At 53.3% G+C, this 19,045-nt stretch overlaps 1 protein-coding gene and 1 long non-coding RNA gene across 4 annotated transcripts; both read right to left on the reverse strand.

Annotated features, from left to right (window-relative positions):
• Window positions 1-1,015: 1,015 nt before the first annotated feature.
• On the reverse strand, window positions 1,016-3,625 carry LOC146254021 (uncharacterized). The gene is made up of 3 exons (XR_014731738.1): window positions 3,570-3,625; window positions 3,343-3,445; window positions 1,016-1,071 (listed from the first exon to the last, which is right to left on the reverse strand). It is a non-coding gene; the product is annotated as an uncharacterized LOC146254021 (long non-coding RNA).
• A 9,881-nt stretch (window positions 3,626-13,506) lies between these two features.
• On the reverse strand, window positions 13,507-17,794 carry LOC146254022 (BEN domain-containing protein 6-like). 3 transcript variants are annotated; one of them, XM_084676626.1, is made up of 7 exons: window positions 17,454-17,794; window positions 17,239-17,337; window positions 16,474-16,533; window positions 16,291-16,396; window positions 15,681-15,928; window positions 14,862-15,048; window positions 13,507-14,659 (listed from the first exon to the last, which is right to left on the reverse strand). In XM_084676626.1, the coding sequence occupies exons 1-7, from the start codon at window positions 17,568-17,570 to the stop codon at window positions 14,502-14,504; spliced, it is 975 nt and encodes a 324-aa protein (XP_084532752.1). In that variant the 5' UTR covers window positions 17,571-17,794; the 3' UTR covers window positions 13,507-14,501. The 3 variants fall into 3 exon arrangements, with proteins under 3 accessions (XP_084532752.1, XP_084532754.1, XP_084532753.1); XM_084676628.1 differs by lacking the exons at window positions 17,239-17,337; window positions 17,454-17,794 and adding an exon at window positions 17,106-17,166; XM_084676627.1 differs by lacking the exons at window positions 17,239-17,337; window positions 17,454-17,794 and adding an exon at window positions 16,804-16,947.
• Between the last annotated feature and the right edge of the window lie 1,251 nt (window positions 17,795-19,045).

The raw sequence follows: 19,045 nt of genomic DNA on the forward strand, positions 1-19,045 counted from the left end.
GCTGGCGGAGGGGTGAAGGTTGCTGAGGTGGACACAGTCCTGCACAGCAGTATTTCTACTGTGGACACTGTGTGTGAAGTGTGTGTGTATGTGTGTGTGTGTGTGTGAGTGCGTGTGTGTGTGTGTCCACGTTGTTATTTACTGCAAATGGAAAAATGACAGCTAATTAACCGAGCTGGCTGATTAATGGTTTAACTGAGAAACTAATGAATGAATATAGGAAACGGAATGAATACATGAATAGAAACTGTCCTCGTTAGTGCAGCTAATGATGTCCATATTTCTGCTCTACAGTACAGCAGTAGTTCTCATTGTGAAGAAGAGTAGATTTACTTCAGTCAGACTGAGAATTAAGTATCTGGTTTAACGAGTGATTTAATCTGTTTGTTTTTAATTGTATCCAGATTCGGAATGGGCAGTTCCGAGGTAATGAAGGTTTCATTTGATTCAGTTTCTCCAGTCGACCAGGGATCTGGATTGGATCTTTGCCATATGATGCCAAATGCAACACAGACACAACACTGTCCAACTTAACCTGAACAAGTCTCATCGTACAGATTTCTTGATTGTAGCCAGTGCCTTGACCCGCCCACCCCCCACCCCCTTACACCCCCACACCCCCTTCAGACACCATCAACAGAGAGTCCCTGTGCGCCTGTCTCAGGGAGCAGGGGGGGGGGGGTCAATTTACCAGCGCTGGGGGGATGACATTACGGCAGGGGTGAGAGGTCAGAGATGGAGGAGGGGGGAGGGGGGGATGGGGGCAGAGGGGGAGTGTCCAGTTGGGTGGGCCTGTTGTTCAGATCCAGGGACTGGAGGATGACCAGGACAGGCCAGCACAGAACATGGCCTTGTCTGCGTGCTCCCCTTCAGATGAGGCCCGGGCTGACCTAGGTCTGACCAGATCAGACCCAGCCAGAGAGACACCATCAGCTGCATTGCGCCTTCAGCAGAACTCCTCCGCTCAGGACAACAGGGGACGTCACATGACCAGTCTGTGCGACCAATGGGATGTGGGGGGAGAGCAGGAGTGTGTATCTGCCTCGGGGCCGACGTGGAGAAGCTGTTCTGCTGGAAACAGACAGGGAACCAAGTGTGATGGGCTGTGATACCAATCTATAAACTGAGCAAACCCCCCAAAAAATGGACTAAACCAATTTGTAGCTTCTAGATGCATCAATGCAGTTGTGAAATGTCACTTGTCACAAATCGTAACGTTGTGATTTCTACTGCAATGAATAGGTGATTCCTGGTGCAATTACAGCGAGAAAGAAATTAATTAGCATGATACAATACGTAATGCGCTTGTTCTAATGAATCCCCCAGAACTAAAAGGGTAATTATTAGTTAATTATTAGCTAATCACTCCACCTCTCTGTTGGAAGGATATTGGGGGGATTTGGTTTGTATCAATCGGTAAAGTAAGATAAACAACATCATTAACTTGAAAATATCGCAATCGCTCGCATTCTGTTCTGTACCACGACAGAAACATACCGGCGACGGAAAACACAGCAACTCCGTGACATCTGTCTAGATTGAGTTTTTGTGGGCGAACGAGATCTCCTGTCTTGTGCTCGTAAATGTCACATGATTCATGTTGCCTCCCAAACTGCCGAGCCTCTTTCCAAATCAGATGATCTTAAGATAATCCTCTCCTGTAGAGCCGGAACCCGCCTCATCATGTGCCCCCCACGTCCCACCCCCCACCCCCCACCTCCCACCCCCCACCTCCCACCCCCCACCCACCCAACACACCAACCCAGTGAGAAGCGAGCACTTGATACCATTAGGATGTTGAACCGATGCCAGTTACCAAGAGAGGTTTTCCTGAACGAAGCCGTGATGGCTCCAACCATGTGTGTGTGTGTGTGTGTATGTGTGTGCTCTAGGTGTCATTACTTGTATGCTTGGTGTGTGTGTGTGTGTGTGTGTGACTGGAGGGCTGTGAAGGCTTGGACATGGATCAGGTGACAGGTAGGACCTGGGTTAGTGAGAGGGCGTGGGGGGGCAGGGGTGGATGGGGGGGGGGGACAGACAGCTTGACGAGACAAGGTTGGAGAGAGAGGGGGTTGCAGGTTGATGTAATTTCACTGAAAGCTTTGTCAGTGACAGACTGCCAGCACTTTCTGTGTGTGTGTGTGTGTGTGTGTGTGTGTGTGTGTGTGTGTATCCATCCGTCTGTGTGTGTGTGTGTGTGTGTATCCATCCTTCTGTGTGTGTGTGTGTGTGTGTGTATCCATCCGTCTGTGTGTGTGTCCATTCATGAGTGTGTAGGTGTGTGTATTCCGTCGACCCCGCTGTAATTGCTGTAACATAACCCTTAGATAAACACCAGTCCTTGTCCAGCCTATCGGATGACAGAGAGGCCCCTAGGCCTGTCCAATAAGGAGGACGCGTGGCCCGCGGTGGAGTGAGAGCCGGCACTAACTGAGGAGAGGAGAGCAGACAGCTGCTAAACTTACCAAACACACACACACACATGCACAAACACATACACAGAAACACACGCGTACACACAAACGCACACAGGACGCTGATGCACATTGGCCATTCTTTGAGCGCAGAATCGATGAGTTCTCTGCGCCGGGGTCAAACAGCAGTTTTTGTCATGAGTGTTCAGGTTCCCACAGAGCCCCTCCTCCTCCCAAAGACTGCAGTCCCCTGTGTGTGACCGAGAGCGTGTCACCCAGGCCCCTCCGGAACATGCAGACGTGTGTCGGAGGCCCGGTGAGTTACCTCCTTCTCTAGGGCTCTGTCTGTCTCCGCCCGGCGCCCAGGGATGAGGACCCTGCGCCCAGCAGGTCCAGCAGACACCGGGCCAGAGATGTGGCCTATCAGGTGTCGGCTGCCCAGCCTGTCCCAGCACTCCGCCCAGCCGCCCCCACATTCCTGGCCTCGACAACCACAACAGTTTGGATGTCGGCTTGCTGTGCTCGGCCGGCTGTGGAGGACCCAGCAGGGAGAGGCGAGGACAGTCGACAGGCCACCTGAGAACTGGGGGGTTTCTGTGTGTGTGTGGTGTGTGTGTGTGTGTGTTTGTGTGTGTGTGTGTGTGTGTGGAAGGTGCTGGTCTGCTCCTGCAGAGAGAGAGCCACTGGGCGTGCCAGGCCGTGGGCGTGCAGGAGCACCAGGGGTGAGGCAGAGAGAGGCAGAGAGAGGCAGAGCGAGGCAGGGAGAGGGAAAGAGAGGCAGAGAGAGGGATAGAGAGGCAGAGAGAGGCAGGGAGAGGGATGGAGAGGTAGAGAGAGGAATAAAGAGGCAGGGAGAAGGATAGAGAGGCAGAGAGAGGGATAGAGAGAGGCAGAGAGAGGCAGAGAGAGGCAGAGAAAGGCAGCTCACCGATGCAGCTCCCCGGAGGTCCCCCAGTCACGTGGAAGTGAAATGGGCTGTTTTCATCTGCAGGGAAGGCAGGACTGGTGGCCCCAGCAGTCAAGGATCCTGGCTAAGAAAATAGATATCATTAGGTAGCTGTTTGATATGCATAGTGATTCTCTCTGCATCCCTGTGCATGAAGACACACACACACTGCACACTGTCACACACAAAGAGAAATTTGCCTGCAGCACCTGACACTCCATCATGATGTCGTGTGTGCGCTACCCCGGGGCTGACTGCACAATCCCACGTCACAAACACATTACAGCAGCTAGATGGAGGAGCCATTATCTCCCCAGCCCAGCACTGCTCCTGCAGAGAGGGAGGGAGGGAGGGAGGGAGGGAGGGAGGGAGGGAGGGAGGGAGGGAGGGAGGGAGGGAGGGAGGGAGGGAGGGAGGGAGGGAGGGAGGGAGGGAGGGAGGGGGGGGAGGGGGGGGGAGGGAGGCATGTAAAGAGAGCAAGGGGAGGACAGAAAGAGGGGTTAGGGGGGAATACATGGAGAGAGAGCCGGGATGGAGGTAGAGACGGAAAGATAGAGGGATAGAGAGACAGGGGGAGGGAGAGGGGGAGAGGGAGGATAGCGAGAGGATGGTGGGAGAGGGGGAGAGGATAGACTGAGAGGGGGGAGAGAGAGATCAGTATGGGGGGAGGCATGTGTAAATATGGTGACAGTTACAAGAACATAGACAGATTGAAGGAATAACATGCAGATATAGAGAGGAGGGGGAGGGAAGGGGAAGGGAGGGGGGAGGGAGGGGGGAGGGAGGGGGGAGGGAGGGGGAGGGGAGGGGGAAGAGGCCTGCAGAGAGGAAAGGGCGATACACAGAGAAAAGGAGAGAGGGAGGTAACTGTGGGGACAGGTTGAAAGAGAGAGAGAAAGAGAAAGAGACAGAGAGAGAGAGATAGACAGAGACAGAGAAAAGTAAGACGTAAAAAGCCATGGAAATCGGTGGAATCATAGCTGTCATCACCATGTTGGAGTGTGTCATTTGATCTTTATTTGACCCGTTTACAAGATGGATAAAGTTGTTATTTGCTTCTCCATGCACTCCCTTCATCTCATGGTCTATAAACCAACAGCTCTTGTTCATAGAAATGTTAAGGTCATGAGGAAAATGGATCTATAAAACATATTGATGCAACTGCCTCAACTGCTCCAACACATCACTACCTTTGAAGAATCGACATCTGCTAAAGTTATTGATGCGTTCTGAAAACAAATGGATGTTTTCATAGTATTAATGTTTGTGTAACAACATTATAGCATTCACATATTGACATTCCTAATGCTTGATATTGACATAAACATATTGACATGCTTGGAGTGTGCTGCTTGTTTTAATTGTATGAATGGGCTGTGACACATCACTGCTGTATTCCCTCAGTAATGGTGAGGGGAGATTATAGTACTACATACAGTGTGTGTGTGTGTGTGTGTGTGTGTGTGTAGGCTATAAATATACTGTATATATACACACAGTGAATATGTGTATGTATGTATGTATGTATGTATGTATGTTTGTGTTAGTGTGTGTATGTGCATAGGGTTAGGGTGTATGTGTTGTAAGTGTGTGTGTGTGGAAGGTGTGTGTGTGTGTGTCTGTGTGTGTGGAAGGTGTGTGTGTGTGGAAGGTGTGTGTGTTGAGGGGGGTTGTGAGAGTGTGCAGTGTGTTGGAGCAGGCTGGGTCTGGAGGAGTCCTGCTGCCTGGTGTTTGGGCCACAGGAGAGATGACCGGCGCTGGGGTCAGGGAGTTGACCTGCCAGCTAAGACGAATGTCCCTCCACACTCAGAGGAATGGACCGCTGGTTTCATCTCAGCTGCTGATGAACAACAGGCTCCGAGTCGGGTGACACGCGAGTGTGTGTGTTTGTGTGTCGTGTACGTGTGTGTTGTGCATGTGTGTGTTTCTGAGTGTCTGTCTGTCTTCATGTGTGTGTGTGTGTACACCTTGCAGGCCTCAGCGGCGCGTCCTGTCAGGCCTCAGCGGCGCGTCCTGTCAGGCCTCAGCGGCGCGTCCTGTCAGGCCTCAGCGGCGCGTCCTGTCAGGCCTCAGCGGCGCGTCCTGTCAGGCCTCAGCGGCGCGTCCTGTCAGGCCTCAGCGGCGCGTCCTGTCAGGCCTCAGCGGCGCGTCCTGTCAGGCCTCAGCGGCGCGTCCTGTCAGGCCTCAGCGGCGCGTCCTGTCAGGCCTCAGCGGCGCGTCCTGTCAGGCCTCAGCGGCGCGTCCTGTCAGGCCTCAGCAGTGCGTCCTGTCAGGCCTCAGCAGTGCGTCCAGCCAGTGCTCCAGTCCCAGGTCTTATCTGGACCCACACAGACGCCGTGACGAGCCCAACAAAGAGCTGCTGAACACGGCCTCACATCCTGGCTCTCTCCCTCCTCCTCCTTCCGCCTGTTCTGCATGTGTACATATGATGTGGTGTCTTGTACTGCCGGTGATGGGTCTGTGCTCTGGCCCGTTGATGTTTTTGCATGTTTGCACAAGGAGTGTTTTGTTCGAAACACTCAACGACCTTCTGACTGGGGAGTCAGATGGCTGAGCGGTTAAGGAATCGGGCTAGTAATCAGAAGGTTGCCGGTTCGATTCCCAGCCGTGAAAAAGGACGTTGTGTCCTTGGGCAAGGCACTTCACCCTACTTGCCTCGGGGAGAATGTCTTACTGTAAGTTGCTCTGGATAAGAGCGTCTGCTAAATGACTAAATGTAATGTCTAAATGTAACGCGACGAAACAAACAGACTTATTGAAGACAACAGAGCTTTCCTCTCAATCTGTCTCCGAGCTGTCTCTCTTCCTGTCAGAGCCGTCTGTGTCAAACTCTGGGGAGGCACGGGGGAAAGAGAGGGGGGGGGGGGAGAAAAGATGAGAAGAGAGAGGGGAGTGGTGCCGGAGGCTTGGGTGTAATTTATGATCACTCCAGTGTTACAGCTAGCAGGCAATTAAGGCAAGCGGAGCCGGAGAGAAGCCAGGCTCAGGCCAGAGAGCGATCGCAGAGAAGCAAGGGGGAGGAGGGGGGAGGGGAGGAGGGAGGGAGGGAGGGAGGGGAGGGGGGAAGATGAAGGGAGGGAATGCGGGGAGCGGGCGCAGCTGGGCTGTCCCAGGCGGAGAGTGTGGTGGTGGTGGGGGGGACGGGGGGGCGGGGTGGTGTGGGGTTGGGTCATTGCCCCTGGGTAAGGGGGGGGGAAGAGGTAGCAGGATTGGGGGTGCAGGGGGAGTTGGGGGGGTGGGGGTCTTGACCCCCATCAATCTCACTCAAGACTCACTTAACGACACCAGAGGGGCCCGCACCTCGGGATGCAGAGGGGGGGGTGGTTGTGATGGAGGGGGGTGGGGGGGGAGTTGTGAGGGCCGAGGGGTAGTTGTGAGGGTGGAGGGGTAGCTGTGAGGGCGGAGGGGTAGCTGCGAGGGCGGAGGGGTGGCTGTGAGGGCGGAGGGGTAGTTGTGAGGGCGGAGGGGTGGTTGTGAGGGCGGAGGGGTAGTTGTGAGGGCGGAGGGGTGGTTGTGAGGGTGGAGGGGTAGCTGTGAGGGCGGAGGGGTAGCTGTGAGGGCGGAGGGGTGGCTGTGAGGGCGGAGGGGTAGCTGTGAGGGCGGAGGGGGAGTTGTGAGGGCGGAGGGGTAGTTGTGAGGGTGGAGGGGTAGTTGTGAGGGTGGAGGGGTAGCTGTGAGGGCGGAGGGGTAGCTGTGAGGGCGGAGGGGTGGCTGTGAGGGCGGAGGGGTAGTTGTGAGGGCGGAGGGGTGGTTGTGAGGGCGGAGGGGTAGTTGTGAGGGCGGAGGGGTGGTTGTGAGGGCGGAGGGGGAGTTGTGAGGGCGGAGGGGTAGCTGTGAGGGCGGAGGGGTAGTTGTGAGGGCGGAGGGGTAGTTGTGAGGGCGGAGGGGTAGTTGTGAGGGCAGAGGGGTAGTTGTGAGGGCAGAGGGGTAATTGTGAGGGCGGAGGGGTAGTTGTGAAAGGGGGGGTGTGAGTCATGCTGTGCAAGTCTTGTCAGACCCCCCCCCCCATCGTCCTCCACGCTACACACACAGCTGTGTGCGCACACACAGAGAAAACACACTCTGCAGTGGCCACCTGAACTCCTGCGTCTGAGAATCTCCCCTCGCCATTAGGGTCAGGGTGAGAGAGAGAGAGAGAGAGAGAGAGAGAGAGAGAGAGAGAGAGAGAGAGAGAGAGACAGAGAGAGAGAGAGAGAGAGAGAGAGAGAGAGAGAGAGACAGACAGAGAGAGAGAGAGCAGAGTTCCGGAGGGCATCCGTAGCCTGGTGAGAGAAACACGAGATTCTGGCAGGAGGAGAGGAACCAGAGAGAGAGAGAACTGAAATGGGATGTAAAGGCAGGTGGAGGAGGGTGTGAGAGACAGAGATATGATCTGCAGTAATGAAACATGTCGTGGCAAGGTCACCTGGAATACACCAATGCCTCCTTGAATCTTTCTCCTTCAACCCTCGTTCCTGAAGTTTGGAGCTCATTTCCACCTGTACCAACACAGCAAATGATAACATATTTGGTATTTCAACTGCAGTTATGGTTCCATAGATCATTTGACTGGGAGTGTGTCAGGAGGCGAGACAGGATATTCACTCATTTGGGATAACTGATTATTAGCATAGCTGTTATTGTCTGAGGGGTGGGTGGGTGTGTGTGTGCCCACGTGTGTGTGTGTGCATGTCGTGTATGTGTCTGTGTGTGCATGTTGTGTGCGTGCCAGTGTATGTTTGTGTGTACGTGTATTGTGTGTGTGTGTGTGTGTATCTCTGAGACCCAGCTGTGGTCCTTTTTTTCAATCTCCTTCCCTCGGAGCTTGTGGGCCGCTTGCGCCGGGGACCGCGGGTGCACTTTCGTGTTTCTCCCCCCAGGACCAGGCTGATACCGCGGGCCTCGCCTCTCTCCGAGGATATGACCTCTGCTACCCGACCTCAAGGTCAACACCGCGAGTCTGCTCTGTTCCAATAGACAGTAGACAATAGAGTCTACAGGTGCACCTGCCAGCTAACAGCGCTACTGTGTGTCACAGTGTGCGGCACCACGCTAGCAACGGCAACATGGCACACACATAAGGTTGGAAAGGGGGGATGGGGAGGGAAAGGGGGAGGAGAGGAGGAGAGGGCGGAGGAGAGGAGGAGAGGAGAGGAGGAGCAGATGGAGGAGAGGGCAGAGGAGAGGAGGAGGGGAAGAGATGGGGTGGAGGCGAGGAGAAGAGAAGAGGAGAGGAGGAGGAGAGGAGGAGAGGAGGAGAGGAGGAGCAGGTGGAGGAGAGGGTGGAAGAGAGGGTGGAGGAGAGGAGGAGGGGAAGAGATGGGCTGGAGGCGAGGAGAAGAGGAGAGGAGAGGAGGAGAGGAGGAGCAGTTGGAGGAGAGGGAGGAGCAGGTGGAGGACAGGGTGGAGGAGCAGGTGGAGGACAGGGTGGAGGAGAGGAGGAGCAGGTGGAGGAGAGGGTGGAGGAGCAGGTGGAGGAGAGGGTGGAGGAGCAGGTGGAGGAGAGGGTGGAGGAGCAGGTGGAGGAGAGGGTGGAGGAGAGGGAGGCAGCAGGACATGGCCAGCAGAGAGCAAACAGGAGGTTCGAGACACCAAAATCAATTTCCTCAGCTGAAACAGATGACCCCGGAACACACTGCAGTTCAGTAATGGCGAAGGCTCCCCATGTGAAATCTGATTTGCAAAGCAGAACCAACTCAATTTACGGATACATTTGGCCCAACTGGTTGAGCTGGGCTGGGGGGTGCAGGAGTGTGTGTGTGTGTGTGGGGGGGGGGGAGGCGCCCCCCTGGCTGCCATAGGCCCCTCTGCATGTGTTCCTGCTCCTAAACCTAATAACAGTGACACAGTAGAGCTGTGTGTGTGTGTGTGTGTGTGTACAGCTTCGATCAGAAGGGGAGGTCCATGCTAAGGAGTGCTTGGGGACGGGGTTGTTTGTTTGTGATTGAATTATTCGAGCGTTTGTCGATGTCAAGGCTGCTATGTAACGTTCTGACCGAACCTTCTCGTCTAATGTTACAATTTCTTACGCTGAAACGTTTCTGATCTGATGATGGTCCGTGTGCTTCTACGCGTGCAGAACAGACACTATTGTGGAGAGCGTGCTAATGTAATGCTGTGCCAACATAAATGAAAGGTGACATATATTCAGATAATGAATAATGTATTTAAAGGTCTTCATCCTCTGTCTTTGCCGTTTTATGTTCATGGTGTTGATTTCAATTTGTCACCATGAAAAATATGTTATTTGTTCTTTTGAATCACAGTGCTGATCTGAAAAGCATAAGTTGCTCTATTGAGTAATCATTCGGTTTGAAGAGGTCTGGATAAACCAGGACAGAGATATTCTGACACATAATCATTGTATTTTTTCAGATTCATCATTGAGGTTATTTCCAGATTAATTCACGTAAATTGTTAGAACACTCTGACGTGTGAAAAAAACATTTGGACTCGATTATAGTCCCATGAATGTTGTATCCAACTACATAATCTATAGTAATCTGACATGTTTAATACACAAGACTGTCAATGAACCTCTCGTTCCAACCGCCCAATCAAATCCCTCCGACTTCTTCCTCTCTCTCTCTCTCTCTCTCTCTCTCTCTCTCTCTCTCTCTCTCTCTCTCTCTCTCTCTCACAAGTTCTCTTGCTCTACCTTGTCATCTCCTGCGATTGGTTAATAGACCCTTTTCCTCTTCTTTCATTGGTAGAATGAAAACTCTCTCTCCTCTCTCCTCTCTCTCTCTCTCTCTCTCTCTCTCTCTCTCTCTCTCACTCTTAGTGCTGGGCCGGGGGTCTGTCCAATCATTGTCTGAGCCATCAATCAGACCTGACAAGCGCCGGCAACATGAAAAGACGCGGCAACGGCAGCCATTAACCACCACTCCCCCCTCCCCCTCCCCTCCCCTCCCCTCCTCACCCCCCCCCTCCTCCCTCCCCCTTGCCTCCTCCACCCCTCCCTACCCCCCCCCCCCTCGCCTGGCCCCCTGTGCTTTGTTTCCTTCTCAGCAGACAAAAACAGAATGACAAGATGGAGGGCTGGACATTAATCAAACCACCCTGTGGAACAACCTCTTCCAAGCAGATCATAAATAAATTCCTCTCCTCTCATTGGCCAGCTGCTCTTATTTGGGCTCTAACCCTGTCTGCCCCACCTCCCTTCCCTCTCTCTCCGTGTCTCTCATTCTGTCTCTCACTTTTTCTCTCTCTCTCTGTCTCTCTCTCTCTTTAACTTCCTCTCTTTGTGTCTCTCTCTCATTCTCTCTCATTCTCTCTCTCTCTCTCTCTCTCTCTCTTTCTCTGTCTCTCTCACACTCTTTCTCACCTCTGCATCATCTCTTTATGTCTCTTTTGTTTCCCTCCCTCCCTCCCCTCCCTCCCTCCCTCCCTCCCTCCCTCCCTCCCTCCCTCCCTCCCTCCCTCCCTCCCTCCCTCCCTCCCTCCCTCCCTCCCTCCCCTCCCTCTCCTCTCCTCTCCTCTCCTCTCCTCCCCTCCCTCTCCTCCCTCCCCTCCCTCTCCTCCCTCTCCTCCCCTCCCTCCCTCCCTCCCCTCCCTCTCCCCCCTCTCCTCCCTCCCCTCCCTCCCCTCCCCTCCCTCTCTTCCCTCTCCTCCCTCCCCTCCCTCTCCTCCCCTCCCTCCCTCCCCTCCCTCTCCCCCCTCTCCTCCCTCCCCTCCCTCCCCCTCTTCCCTCTCCTCCCTCTCCTCCTTCTCCTCCCTCCCTTCTCCTCCCTCCCCTCCCCTCCCTCTCTTCCCTCTCCTCCCTCCCCTCCCTCTCCTCCCTCCCCTCCCTCTCCTCCCTCCCCTCCCTCCCCTCCCTCTCTTCCCTCTCCTCCCTCCCCTCCCTCTCCTCCCTCCCCTCCCTCTCCTCCCTCTCCTCCCTCCCTTCTCCTCCCTCCCCTCCCTCTCCTCCCTCTCCTCCCTCCCTCCCCTCCCTCTCCTCCCTCCCTTCTCCTCCCTCCCCTCCCTCTCCTCCCTCCCTCCCTCCCTCCCTCCCTCCCTCCCTCCCTCCCTCCCTCCCTCCCTCCCTCCTTCCCCTCCCTCTCCTCCCTCCCTTCTCCTCCCTCCCCTCCCTCTCCTCCCTCCCTCCCTCCCTCCCTCCCTCCCTCCCTCCCTCCCTCCCTCCCTCCCTCCCTCCCTCCCTCCCTCCCTCCCTCTCCTCCCTCCCTCCCCTCCCTCTCCTTGCTCCATGGCCAGGGTCTTCAGCTGCTCAGTGGCTGCACTCCCCACAGAGGAGGGGTGGGCAGGTGTTGGGGCTCTGTTAGGCATCCCATGGCCAGGCCTGAGTCCCACCCTGTCTCCTGACACACACACACACACACAGACCCTCACATGCTCACTCACACACTCACTCAAACACACTCACAGACACACATTCTGTCCACACGAACACACACAGGCAGACACAAACGTGAGCACACACAAACACGGACACTCACGTCTCACAATCCACTCTCTCAAGGGGCTGAGGTTGCCCGGGCAACCGTCCTGGCCACTTCACAGCAGCCAATGTGTGTGTGACTGTGTGTGAGTGTGTGAGTGTGTGTGTGTGAGTGTGGGTGTGAGTGTGTGTGTGTGTGTGTGAGTGTGTGTGTGTGAGTGTGTGTGTGAGTGTGTGAGTGTGTGTGTGAGTGTGGGTGTGAGTGTGTGTGTGTGTGAGTGAGTGTGTGTTGGTCACCTCTTGACAGAGGCACAACAGACAGAAGCCGGGCTGTCACGGCAACAAGAGGACAGACCAGCCGCATCTCAGAGACGTCAGGGAAGACACCCAGAGCGTCCCCTCGCAAAGCCACTTCCTGACAAACAAAAGCTGTGTTTACCTTATTATGACGACACCAAATACAACTGCCTCGGGTTCGACGCTACTGTACGACACGGCATGCGCGGCAGGGGACCCTCGCGCCGGCTAATACACGCTGCTGCGCTCACGTCAAAGTGAGCGTGTCAAAGTGTCAAAAGGCGAAATAATGAAGATCGTGACAAAGACGCGTCAAAGTCTTTCTCTCAATTCGAGCTTCTATATTTGTCTGCGGAGAAGACGGAAGACAAATGGGAAGTTAATGCGGCGCGCTGGGCGGGTGCTGGGGGCGCCGCGGGTACGACGGCGTCCTGCCACGCTCGGCATTGTGGGAGACAAGCGCAGGCAGGAAGTGGTGGCGGATGATGTATGATGAGGCACTGTGGGGGGAGAAGATGTTCCATTCAGGTCTAATATCCCTCTAATCTGTGTCTCCTTCCCTGCTGACTCTGACCTGGGACACACACAGAGGCATGCTGGGAGACGCTGCGGGTCAAATTAACATCGAAATCCTGTCTGATATTCCCTCAACTTGGGCTAGCCTCAGTATTAGAGACTTACAGCGGGATAAAAGTTTCTGCCCTGAATCCATATTCCTTGTATTTCTCCCTAATAAACGGTCCTTGATATAGAGCGCCCACAGACAATCAAATTATCATAATAAATATTCATCTAAGTAGGGAGGACTGTGAAGATTTCCACTGTCATTTCCCTCGAAAGTCATGTCGACGTTGTAAAACAGGTGAAGATGCTCACAACAGAAGGTTGGTTTCCGCACAGTGGGGGTTTTGGAGCAGGAAGTGGAGGGGTTGAGGGGGGGGGGGGTGATATCTGGTCGTCCAGGAGACTGAGACTGTCCCCAGTTTCAAATCCGGCCAATAAGAGCCATCCACACATTCTTATCTACTGCTTTATTGACACCTAAATGGATTAGCCTCATGCAACACGGATAGTGATTGAGTAGGTTTGCAGGTTGCCTGTGTGAGTGAGTGTGTGTGAGTGTGTGTAAGTGTGCGTGTGTGTGTGAGTGCTTCTGGGATGAGTGCGATAGCAGGCTCATATTGATCACACAGCACATGCAGTTCCCACGCTTTCCCTTCCCAGCATCCTTTGTTCCCCGGTCTGTCTGCCCCCCCCCCCCCCCCCCCACACACACACACACACACGGGGGAGTGTACAGATGGTGAGTGAAAGCTTGGCCCCCAGGAACAACAACTGTTCAACCCGGGGCTGGTGGGCGTGCCCCGCTGCAGACAGCCGGATGCGGGCTGCGTTCGGCTGCGTGGCGAGCGCTTCGACACCCAACGCAGCCAGCGAACAACGGAAGAGAGAGACGAGGAGACGGGAGAGAAGAGACGGCCGTGAGGCGCTTTGGAAAAAAAAAGGAGATTTCTTTTTATTTGATTTTCAGCGACGTGGTACAACAGTTCAGAGCTAAGGCTACTGGTCACAGACAATACTGTCAGTCGGCGTGAGAGGGCAGTGCGGCGCAGGTGAGCCACCAGGGAGTTTATTCACCGTTCCTTTGCTTCTCTACAGAAGGCCACGACTGCTTCCTCAACAGAAACAACATTCACACCAGACGAACCCCCCCCCCCCCTGTCCATCAACAACCCTACACCTTCCCAGGCCTGTCATTCACCTCTGTAAACACCTGACTAAGACACAGGGTCAACAACGTTATAAGGCTGTGGAATAAGCTTTTGGCACTTTGTCAAAAGCTAACGGAATATGTCCATCGCCCATATTTTCCGATATCTGATACTGTTGGTCTTATCATCCTGATCCACGTCTAACCAAGTCTATAGGGGTTGTTTTCTGGACAGCTGGTAACCTTGGTAACAACTCACTGCCATCTAGGACAGTCTAGGGTAACTACAGCTGGCTACGGCCAGAGAGGCCTGGAGACAGAGAAGGCTAAACTAACTAGTCCTCATCAGGATGTCCACACTTCCACCCCTCCTCTCACCACAGCGCAGCGTGTTCAAACACTCTGAGCGCACCCTACTTGAAGGAGCCTACCTTTAGCCACAGTGACAATCAATCAGATCCACATAAACGACGAAAAACCTCATCAACTCCGGCTAAGCCGACCACACCTAAAGTGTTTTGAAAGCATTTCAACATGTCAACATGAACTCCCCCCCCCCCCCCCCCGCCCGCACGCCCTTCCTGAAGCGGCCCGGAAACAGGGGCGGGGCTACAACTACGACGGATCGGGGGCGGCTCCATTGCGGCTCCTCTCCCGGCGGTTTCCCAGCCTCGGTGGCCCTTCAGCCTGGACGGGCGGCGACTGGGGCCCAGGCCCCCTGGATGGAAGGTGACGGGAGGGAAGGCGTGCGGGCCGAGGCCAGGCCCTGAGGGTCTATGTGTGGGCGCCCGGGCCCTCCTCCTCCCCGGGCTCGGCCTTCACCGCCAGGTGGGGCTTCTTGCGAAGGCGCTTGGCCTCGTTCTGGAGCTTCTGGCGGATGTAGCCCTTGATCTCGGAGTCGGTCTTTCCTGGGAAGTAGTGCTGCACCGCCCCTACGGAGACAGGACATACAGGCGTCCTTACTCACCGACATGGGCAGCAGTTACTACACTGTTATGGTATCATACGTGATGATAAGCAGCTACCGCTGAGAATAACCAGTATCAGTTCCTACATTGTTACGGTAACAAGCAGATCTCACTGAGAATAACCAATATCAGTTACTACATTGTTATGGTAACAAGCAGGTCTTACTGAGGATGGCCTGGATCTGGTCTGCAGGCAGCGCTGGTTTGGGCAGGCCCCTCTTGTTGTTGACGATCCCAGAGATGGAGTGTGAGGCCAGGCAGTCCCTCTCGTACAGACCCCTCAGGAGGTCATTGGTCAGCTTCTGGGCCGTGGTGCCCGTGTTGCAGCGTTCCAGGAGCTCTGTCGTGATGAACTGGAGAACCAGGACACACCGGAGAACCAGGTCAGACAGGAGAACCAGACAAGAGGAACCAGGAGACACAGACTGGAGAACCAGACAGGAGACACAGACAGGAGAACCAGACAGGACAACCAGACAGGACAACCAGACAGGAGACACAAACAGGAGAACCAGACTGGAAACACAGACAGGAGAACCAGGTCGGAGGGTTATGGATAAACTCAGGAACAGATCAGGTGAGGAACAGTAACATTGAACCTACTAAGTAAAGGTTTCTGATAGCAAGATGCTAAAATGATTTATCTTCTGTAAGAACAGGTTTGGGCTGAGGGCTAGAGCTAGTGAGTTTACACCATGACTAGATCCTCGGTATTTACACTGACGAGCAGTAGAAAAGTGTTAAGATAAGTTAACTCTCTATTAATTCCCAGGCGAATGTTTCAGCAGCAGAAATACAGGAAAATGATACTGACATTACAGATACAAATCAAAAAAACACAATGGACAAATAATTCCAGACAGCCAACACTTCCGTTACTAATAACTTTTACAACAGTCTTACACCAGATTGAGTTTGAATTCAACCTCAAATTCTCAAAATACTAGAATCAACTGAAACAGCTGACAGGTTTAAGGTTATCCACCTCTTGGTAAAGGGGGGGCCCGGCCCCATGCTCCTGGGGCTCCTGGGGCTGGTGTCCGTTTTGGGGGGCCTCCAGCTTGGCCCAGCGGCCGTTCAGGACCCCCCCTGGAGGCGTCAGCATCGCGGGGGTCATGGCGCTCCGCACCAGCACCTCAGGCATGCTGGGAGATGAAGTTCTTCTGTCCGCGGCAGACCAGGACTCTGTCCTCTCAATCAGGGCTTCCAGGTTCCGGGCTAGTTTACCACAAGCTGGGGGAAGACAAGGTTTTCCAGTCAACGTAGCTGTGTTTACAGTTCAAGGTGCAGAGTCCATGAGTCTAGTGAGGCGGGAAAAGGATCTCGTAACTAATTGGCTAGTTAATGGGCACATTTTTATTCACTGGTCAAATGGCTTTTTACTTGATTTCTTATGTGTATGGGCAGCCATGTTTTCAACGAGGAAGAGAAGACAGCTGGGTGTTTAGGGAAGGAAGGAAGTAGGGAAGGAAAGAAGGAAGGAAGGACACACAGTGTCAAACACTCTTAAAAGGAAAGGAAATACCGGGTACATGAGCGCCCGGCGTTTGAAAACTGTCATCAAACGTCATCGCAGGACTTCGGCGCTCGCTCACCTGTGAGACACCGCACCTGCTCCCTCAAACTGTCCATCTCCCTCTGCATGCTCAGCACCATGGCGACCAGCTCGGCTCTGGAGCGAGACTGGAGCCCTCCGAGCCCCTGGGAGATATACACGGATAAAGACCCACACAGACCCAGGTCACACACACACACACACACAGCATCCACCTGTGTACCTCTGTTATTAAGTCGCCATGGTCGATGAGTTCCCCTGCAGGGCTGTCTGGCTCTGGAGCCTGTGGGGAAACACAAGTCGTCACCAGCTGCCTGACACTGCCAGAGTAACACAAACCACTGAACACAGACCGTGACTATCTTCTTAACTGTGTGGCTGAAAACGCACGCCCATGGACAGCGTCACTGAAAATGACTTGGTTGTAGACTTAAGTCCTGACATGCCTAATTTAGTGCAACACTTCAATCTCGCGCCCGTGCGCTGGGTCAGGGAAAGAAGCCAATGGAAAATGTGAGATTAGCTTCTTCTCTTGTATTGCATTGTAGCTTACCCTTAATATACTAATCAGCAGCTTGTCTCGGACGTGCAACATGTTTATAGTCGCTCTGCAACGCTGTTTTTTCCGTGTACAATTACATTTAAATACATTTCCTTGTTAATCTATTATTGCCAAATGACTCATCTCTCTCTCCATCACTTTCATATCAATGGCTGCCCACCTCATGCCTCTCAGCTGCGCCATTGTGACAAATCGCCTGTAAGGTGAATGATCTCGAGGCAATCAACCCAGCCGTCTGGCAAACAAGTCGAGAACCAAGTATTGAGGAGGTGTGTTTAACATCACTAACTTACAAGCAGAATTTATGATCTTGAGCTATTGCGCCCGGTCTGCCACAATCACAGACGTATACCCATCACCCGACACAGACAAAAGACCAAACTTTGTTAGCCTACTAAAATATATTTCATAATAGTGGAGCCAAACCCTTGCGTTCAACTTTTGCAGAGCGGTGTTGCACGGTGCACTCTCCTCTCCGTTCGCTTTTAACGGGTGTGTGTGCTTTCTTCTCTTCGGTAGCCTGTGCTGTAAAGACAGACAGGATAATTAGCGACATAAATCGTGAGCGACAAAACAGTCGCCCTTACCGAATGGGCAGCTGTAACAACCCGACTTCAAACAAGCGTAAAACGTTTACGTACACATAGCGGCTGACTGTGAGATGTCGTTATGTCAAAGTCTTCATATTTTGCGTCTTCCACCTCCTCTTCTTCAAATTCGAGGTCGAGAATGCGTTTAGCTATTGTTTTCCTTCTCATCTTCCTCCCATTATCTCCTTTCCGCGCTGAAACACTGGCCACCCCTTCAGCATGCTGGTCAATACACTGTTCGGTGCCCCAACAGCCCCGTCAATTCTGAGAAAGGCACCCGGGTAAAGCAACCTACAGATAACCGTGGCATGTGGTTGAACAGTATTCGTTTCGGTAGTCCTACTTAGACATCAAGGTTTCTTAAAACTGAATGCGTGTGATTGTGTCTCACTAGACTGTTTTAGACTGAATTTTATGGAACACACGAGGGGTACATTTCACTGGAGTGCACATGATTTAAAAAGATGAGAGATTAAAAAATTGCCTTTGGGCAGCAAAATAAAATCACTCCCTTCTACGGAATGAGAGTTGTGTCACTAAGTTTGGTTGCATTCACTTTTTGCAGTGTCTGTTCTCAACAAACACGCTGTCCCTGAATTCATTTGAAAACCTCAGTCATTGCAATTGTGTGCAAGTTTGGCAGAAAATACAATGATAAAACGTTGACTTTTATAACAATGTACAACAGGTGTACGATGCTGTATGCGTGCTGTGTGTGTGTGTGTGTGTGTGTGTGTGTGTGTGTGTGTGTGTGTATGAGTGTATGTGTGTGTATGTGTGTGTGTGTATGTTTTGAAAGAGCTCAGGTCCTTCCTTTCTGGACCATATAGGGTAAAGTAAAAATGACACCACGCAACACTCATGATTTCACGTCGTCAACGTTTTCCAAACGGTTTGAGTTTCTGTAGGTGTGCTTCAGTCTTCATAACAGCCATGATGTCACACAGGAGCCCCGAACAACAACGTCATCTGACGTCTCCTTTCTCAAACGTCGGTTACGTGACGGCCACAGGAAGACTGGAGCGACAAGCTCTGTTCGGCCGGCCGCCACACGCGTGAGTGTGCCTCCACACGCGTGTTAGTGTGCAACAGAAGCTAAACGGCGCGCCCCTGCTTAGAGCCCAGTCTTAGCCTGATGGAGCTACTTGAACGGAACGATCATCTTCCCCACCGCGCTTCAGACACAGCCCTGGCCTCTTGGGGGAATCACCTATCGATCCATCCGCTGCATATCTTTCACACTTAAGTGCTTGTGACGCTGGAAAAAGGGAGGGATATTGATGCGGCATCGATGTCCATTGTTCTGTCTTCGGGCCCTCGTGTCTCTTGGGCTCCGAGTCTCTCGATACTCCTCCACAACCGCCCCAGCGCTGGTGGTCTTCGAGACCCTTCACACAACTCCCACAGCCGTCTCCAACCCTGCAGACAGGCCGTTACCATGACACAACGTACTTCATTGCCGCTTTATAAACAAATCAAAATCGAATTTTGTTTGCGCTGCCCCTTTTACAAGCGGTATCATGGAAGGCTTCACTCACGCCCATAGACTCAGCCCTCATACACACCACTGCAAATGTTTGCTTGTGTTACAGCCGTGTTACAGCCGTGTTACAGCCGTGTTGCAGCCGTGTTACAGCCGTGTT

Source organism: Hypomesus nipponensis, chromosome 17 (assembly GCF_054491055.1).
Source record: "Hypomesus nipponensis isolate SF chromosome 17, ASM5449105v1, whole genome shotgun sequence".
Taxonomy (NCBI): domain Eukaryota; kingdom Metazoa; phylum Chordata; class Actinopteri; order Osmeriformes; family Osmeridae; genus Hypomesus; species Hypomesus nipponensis.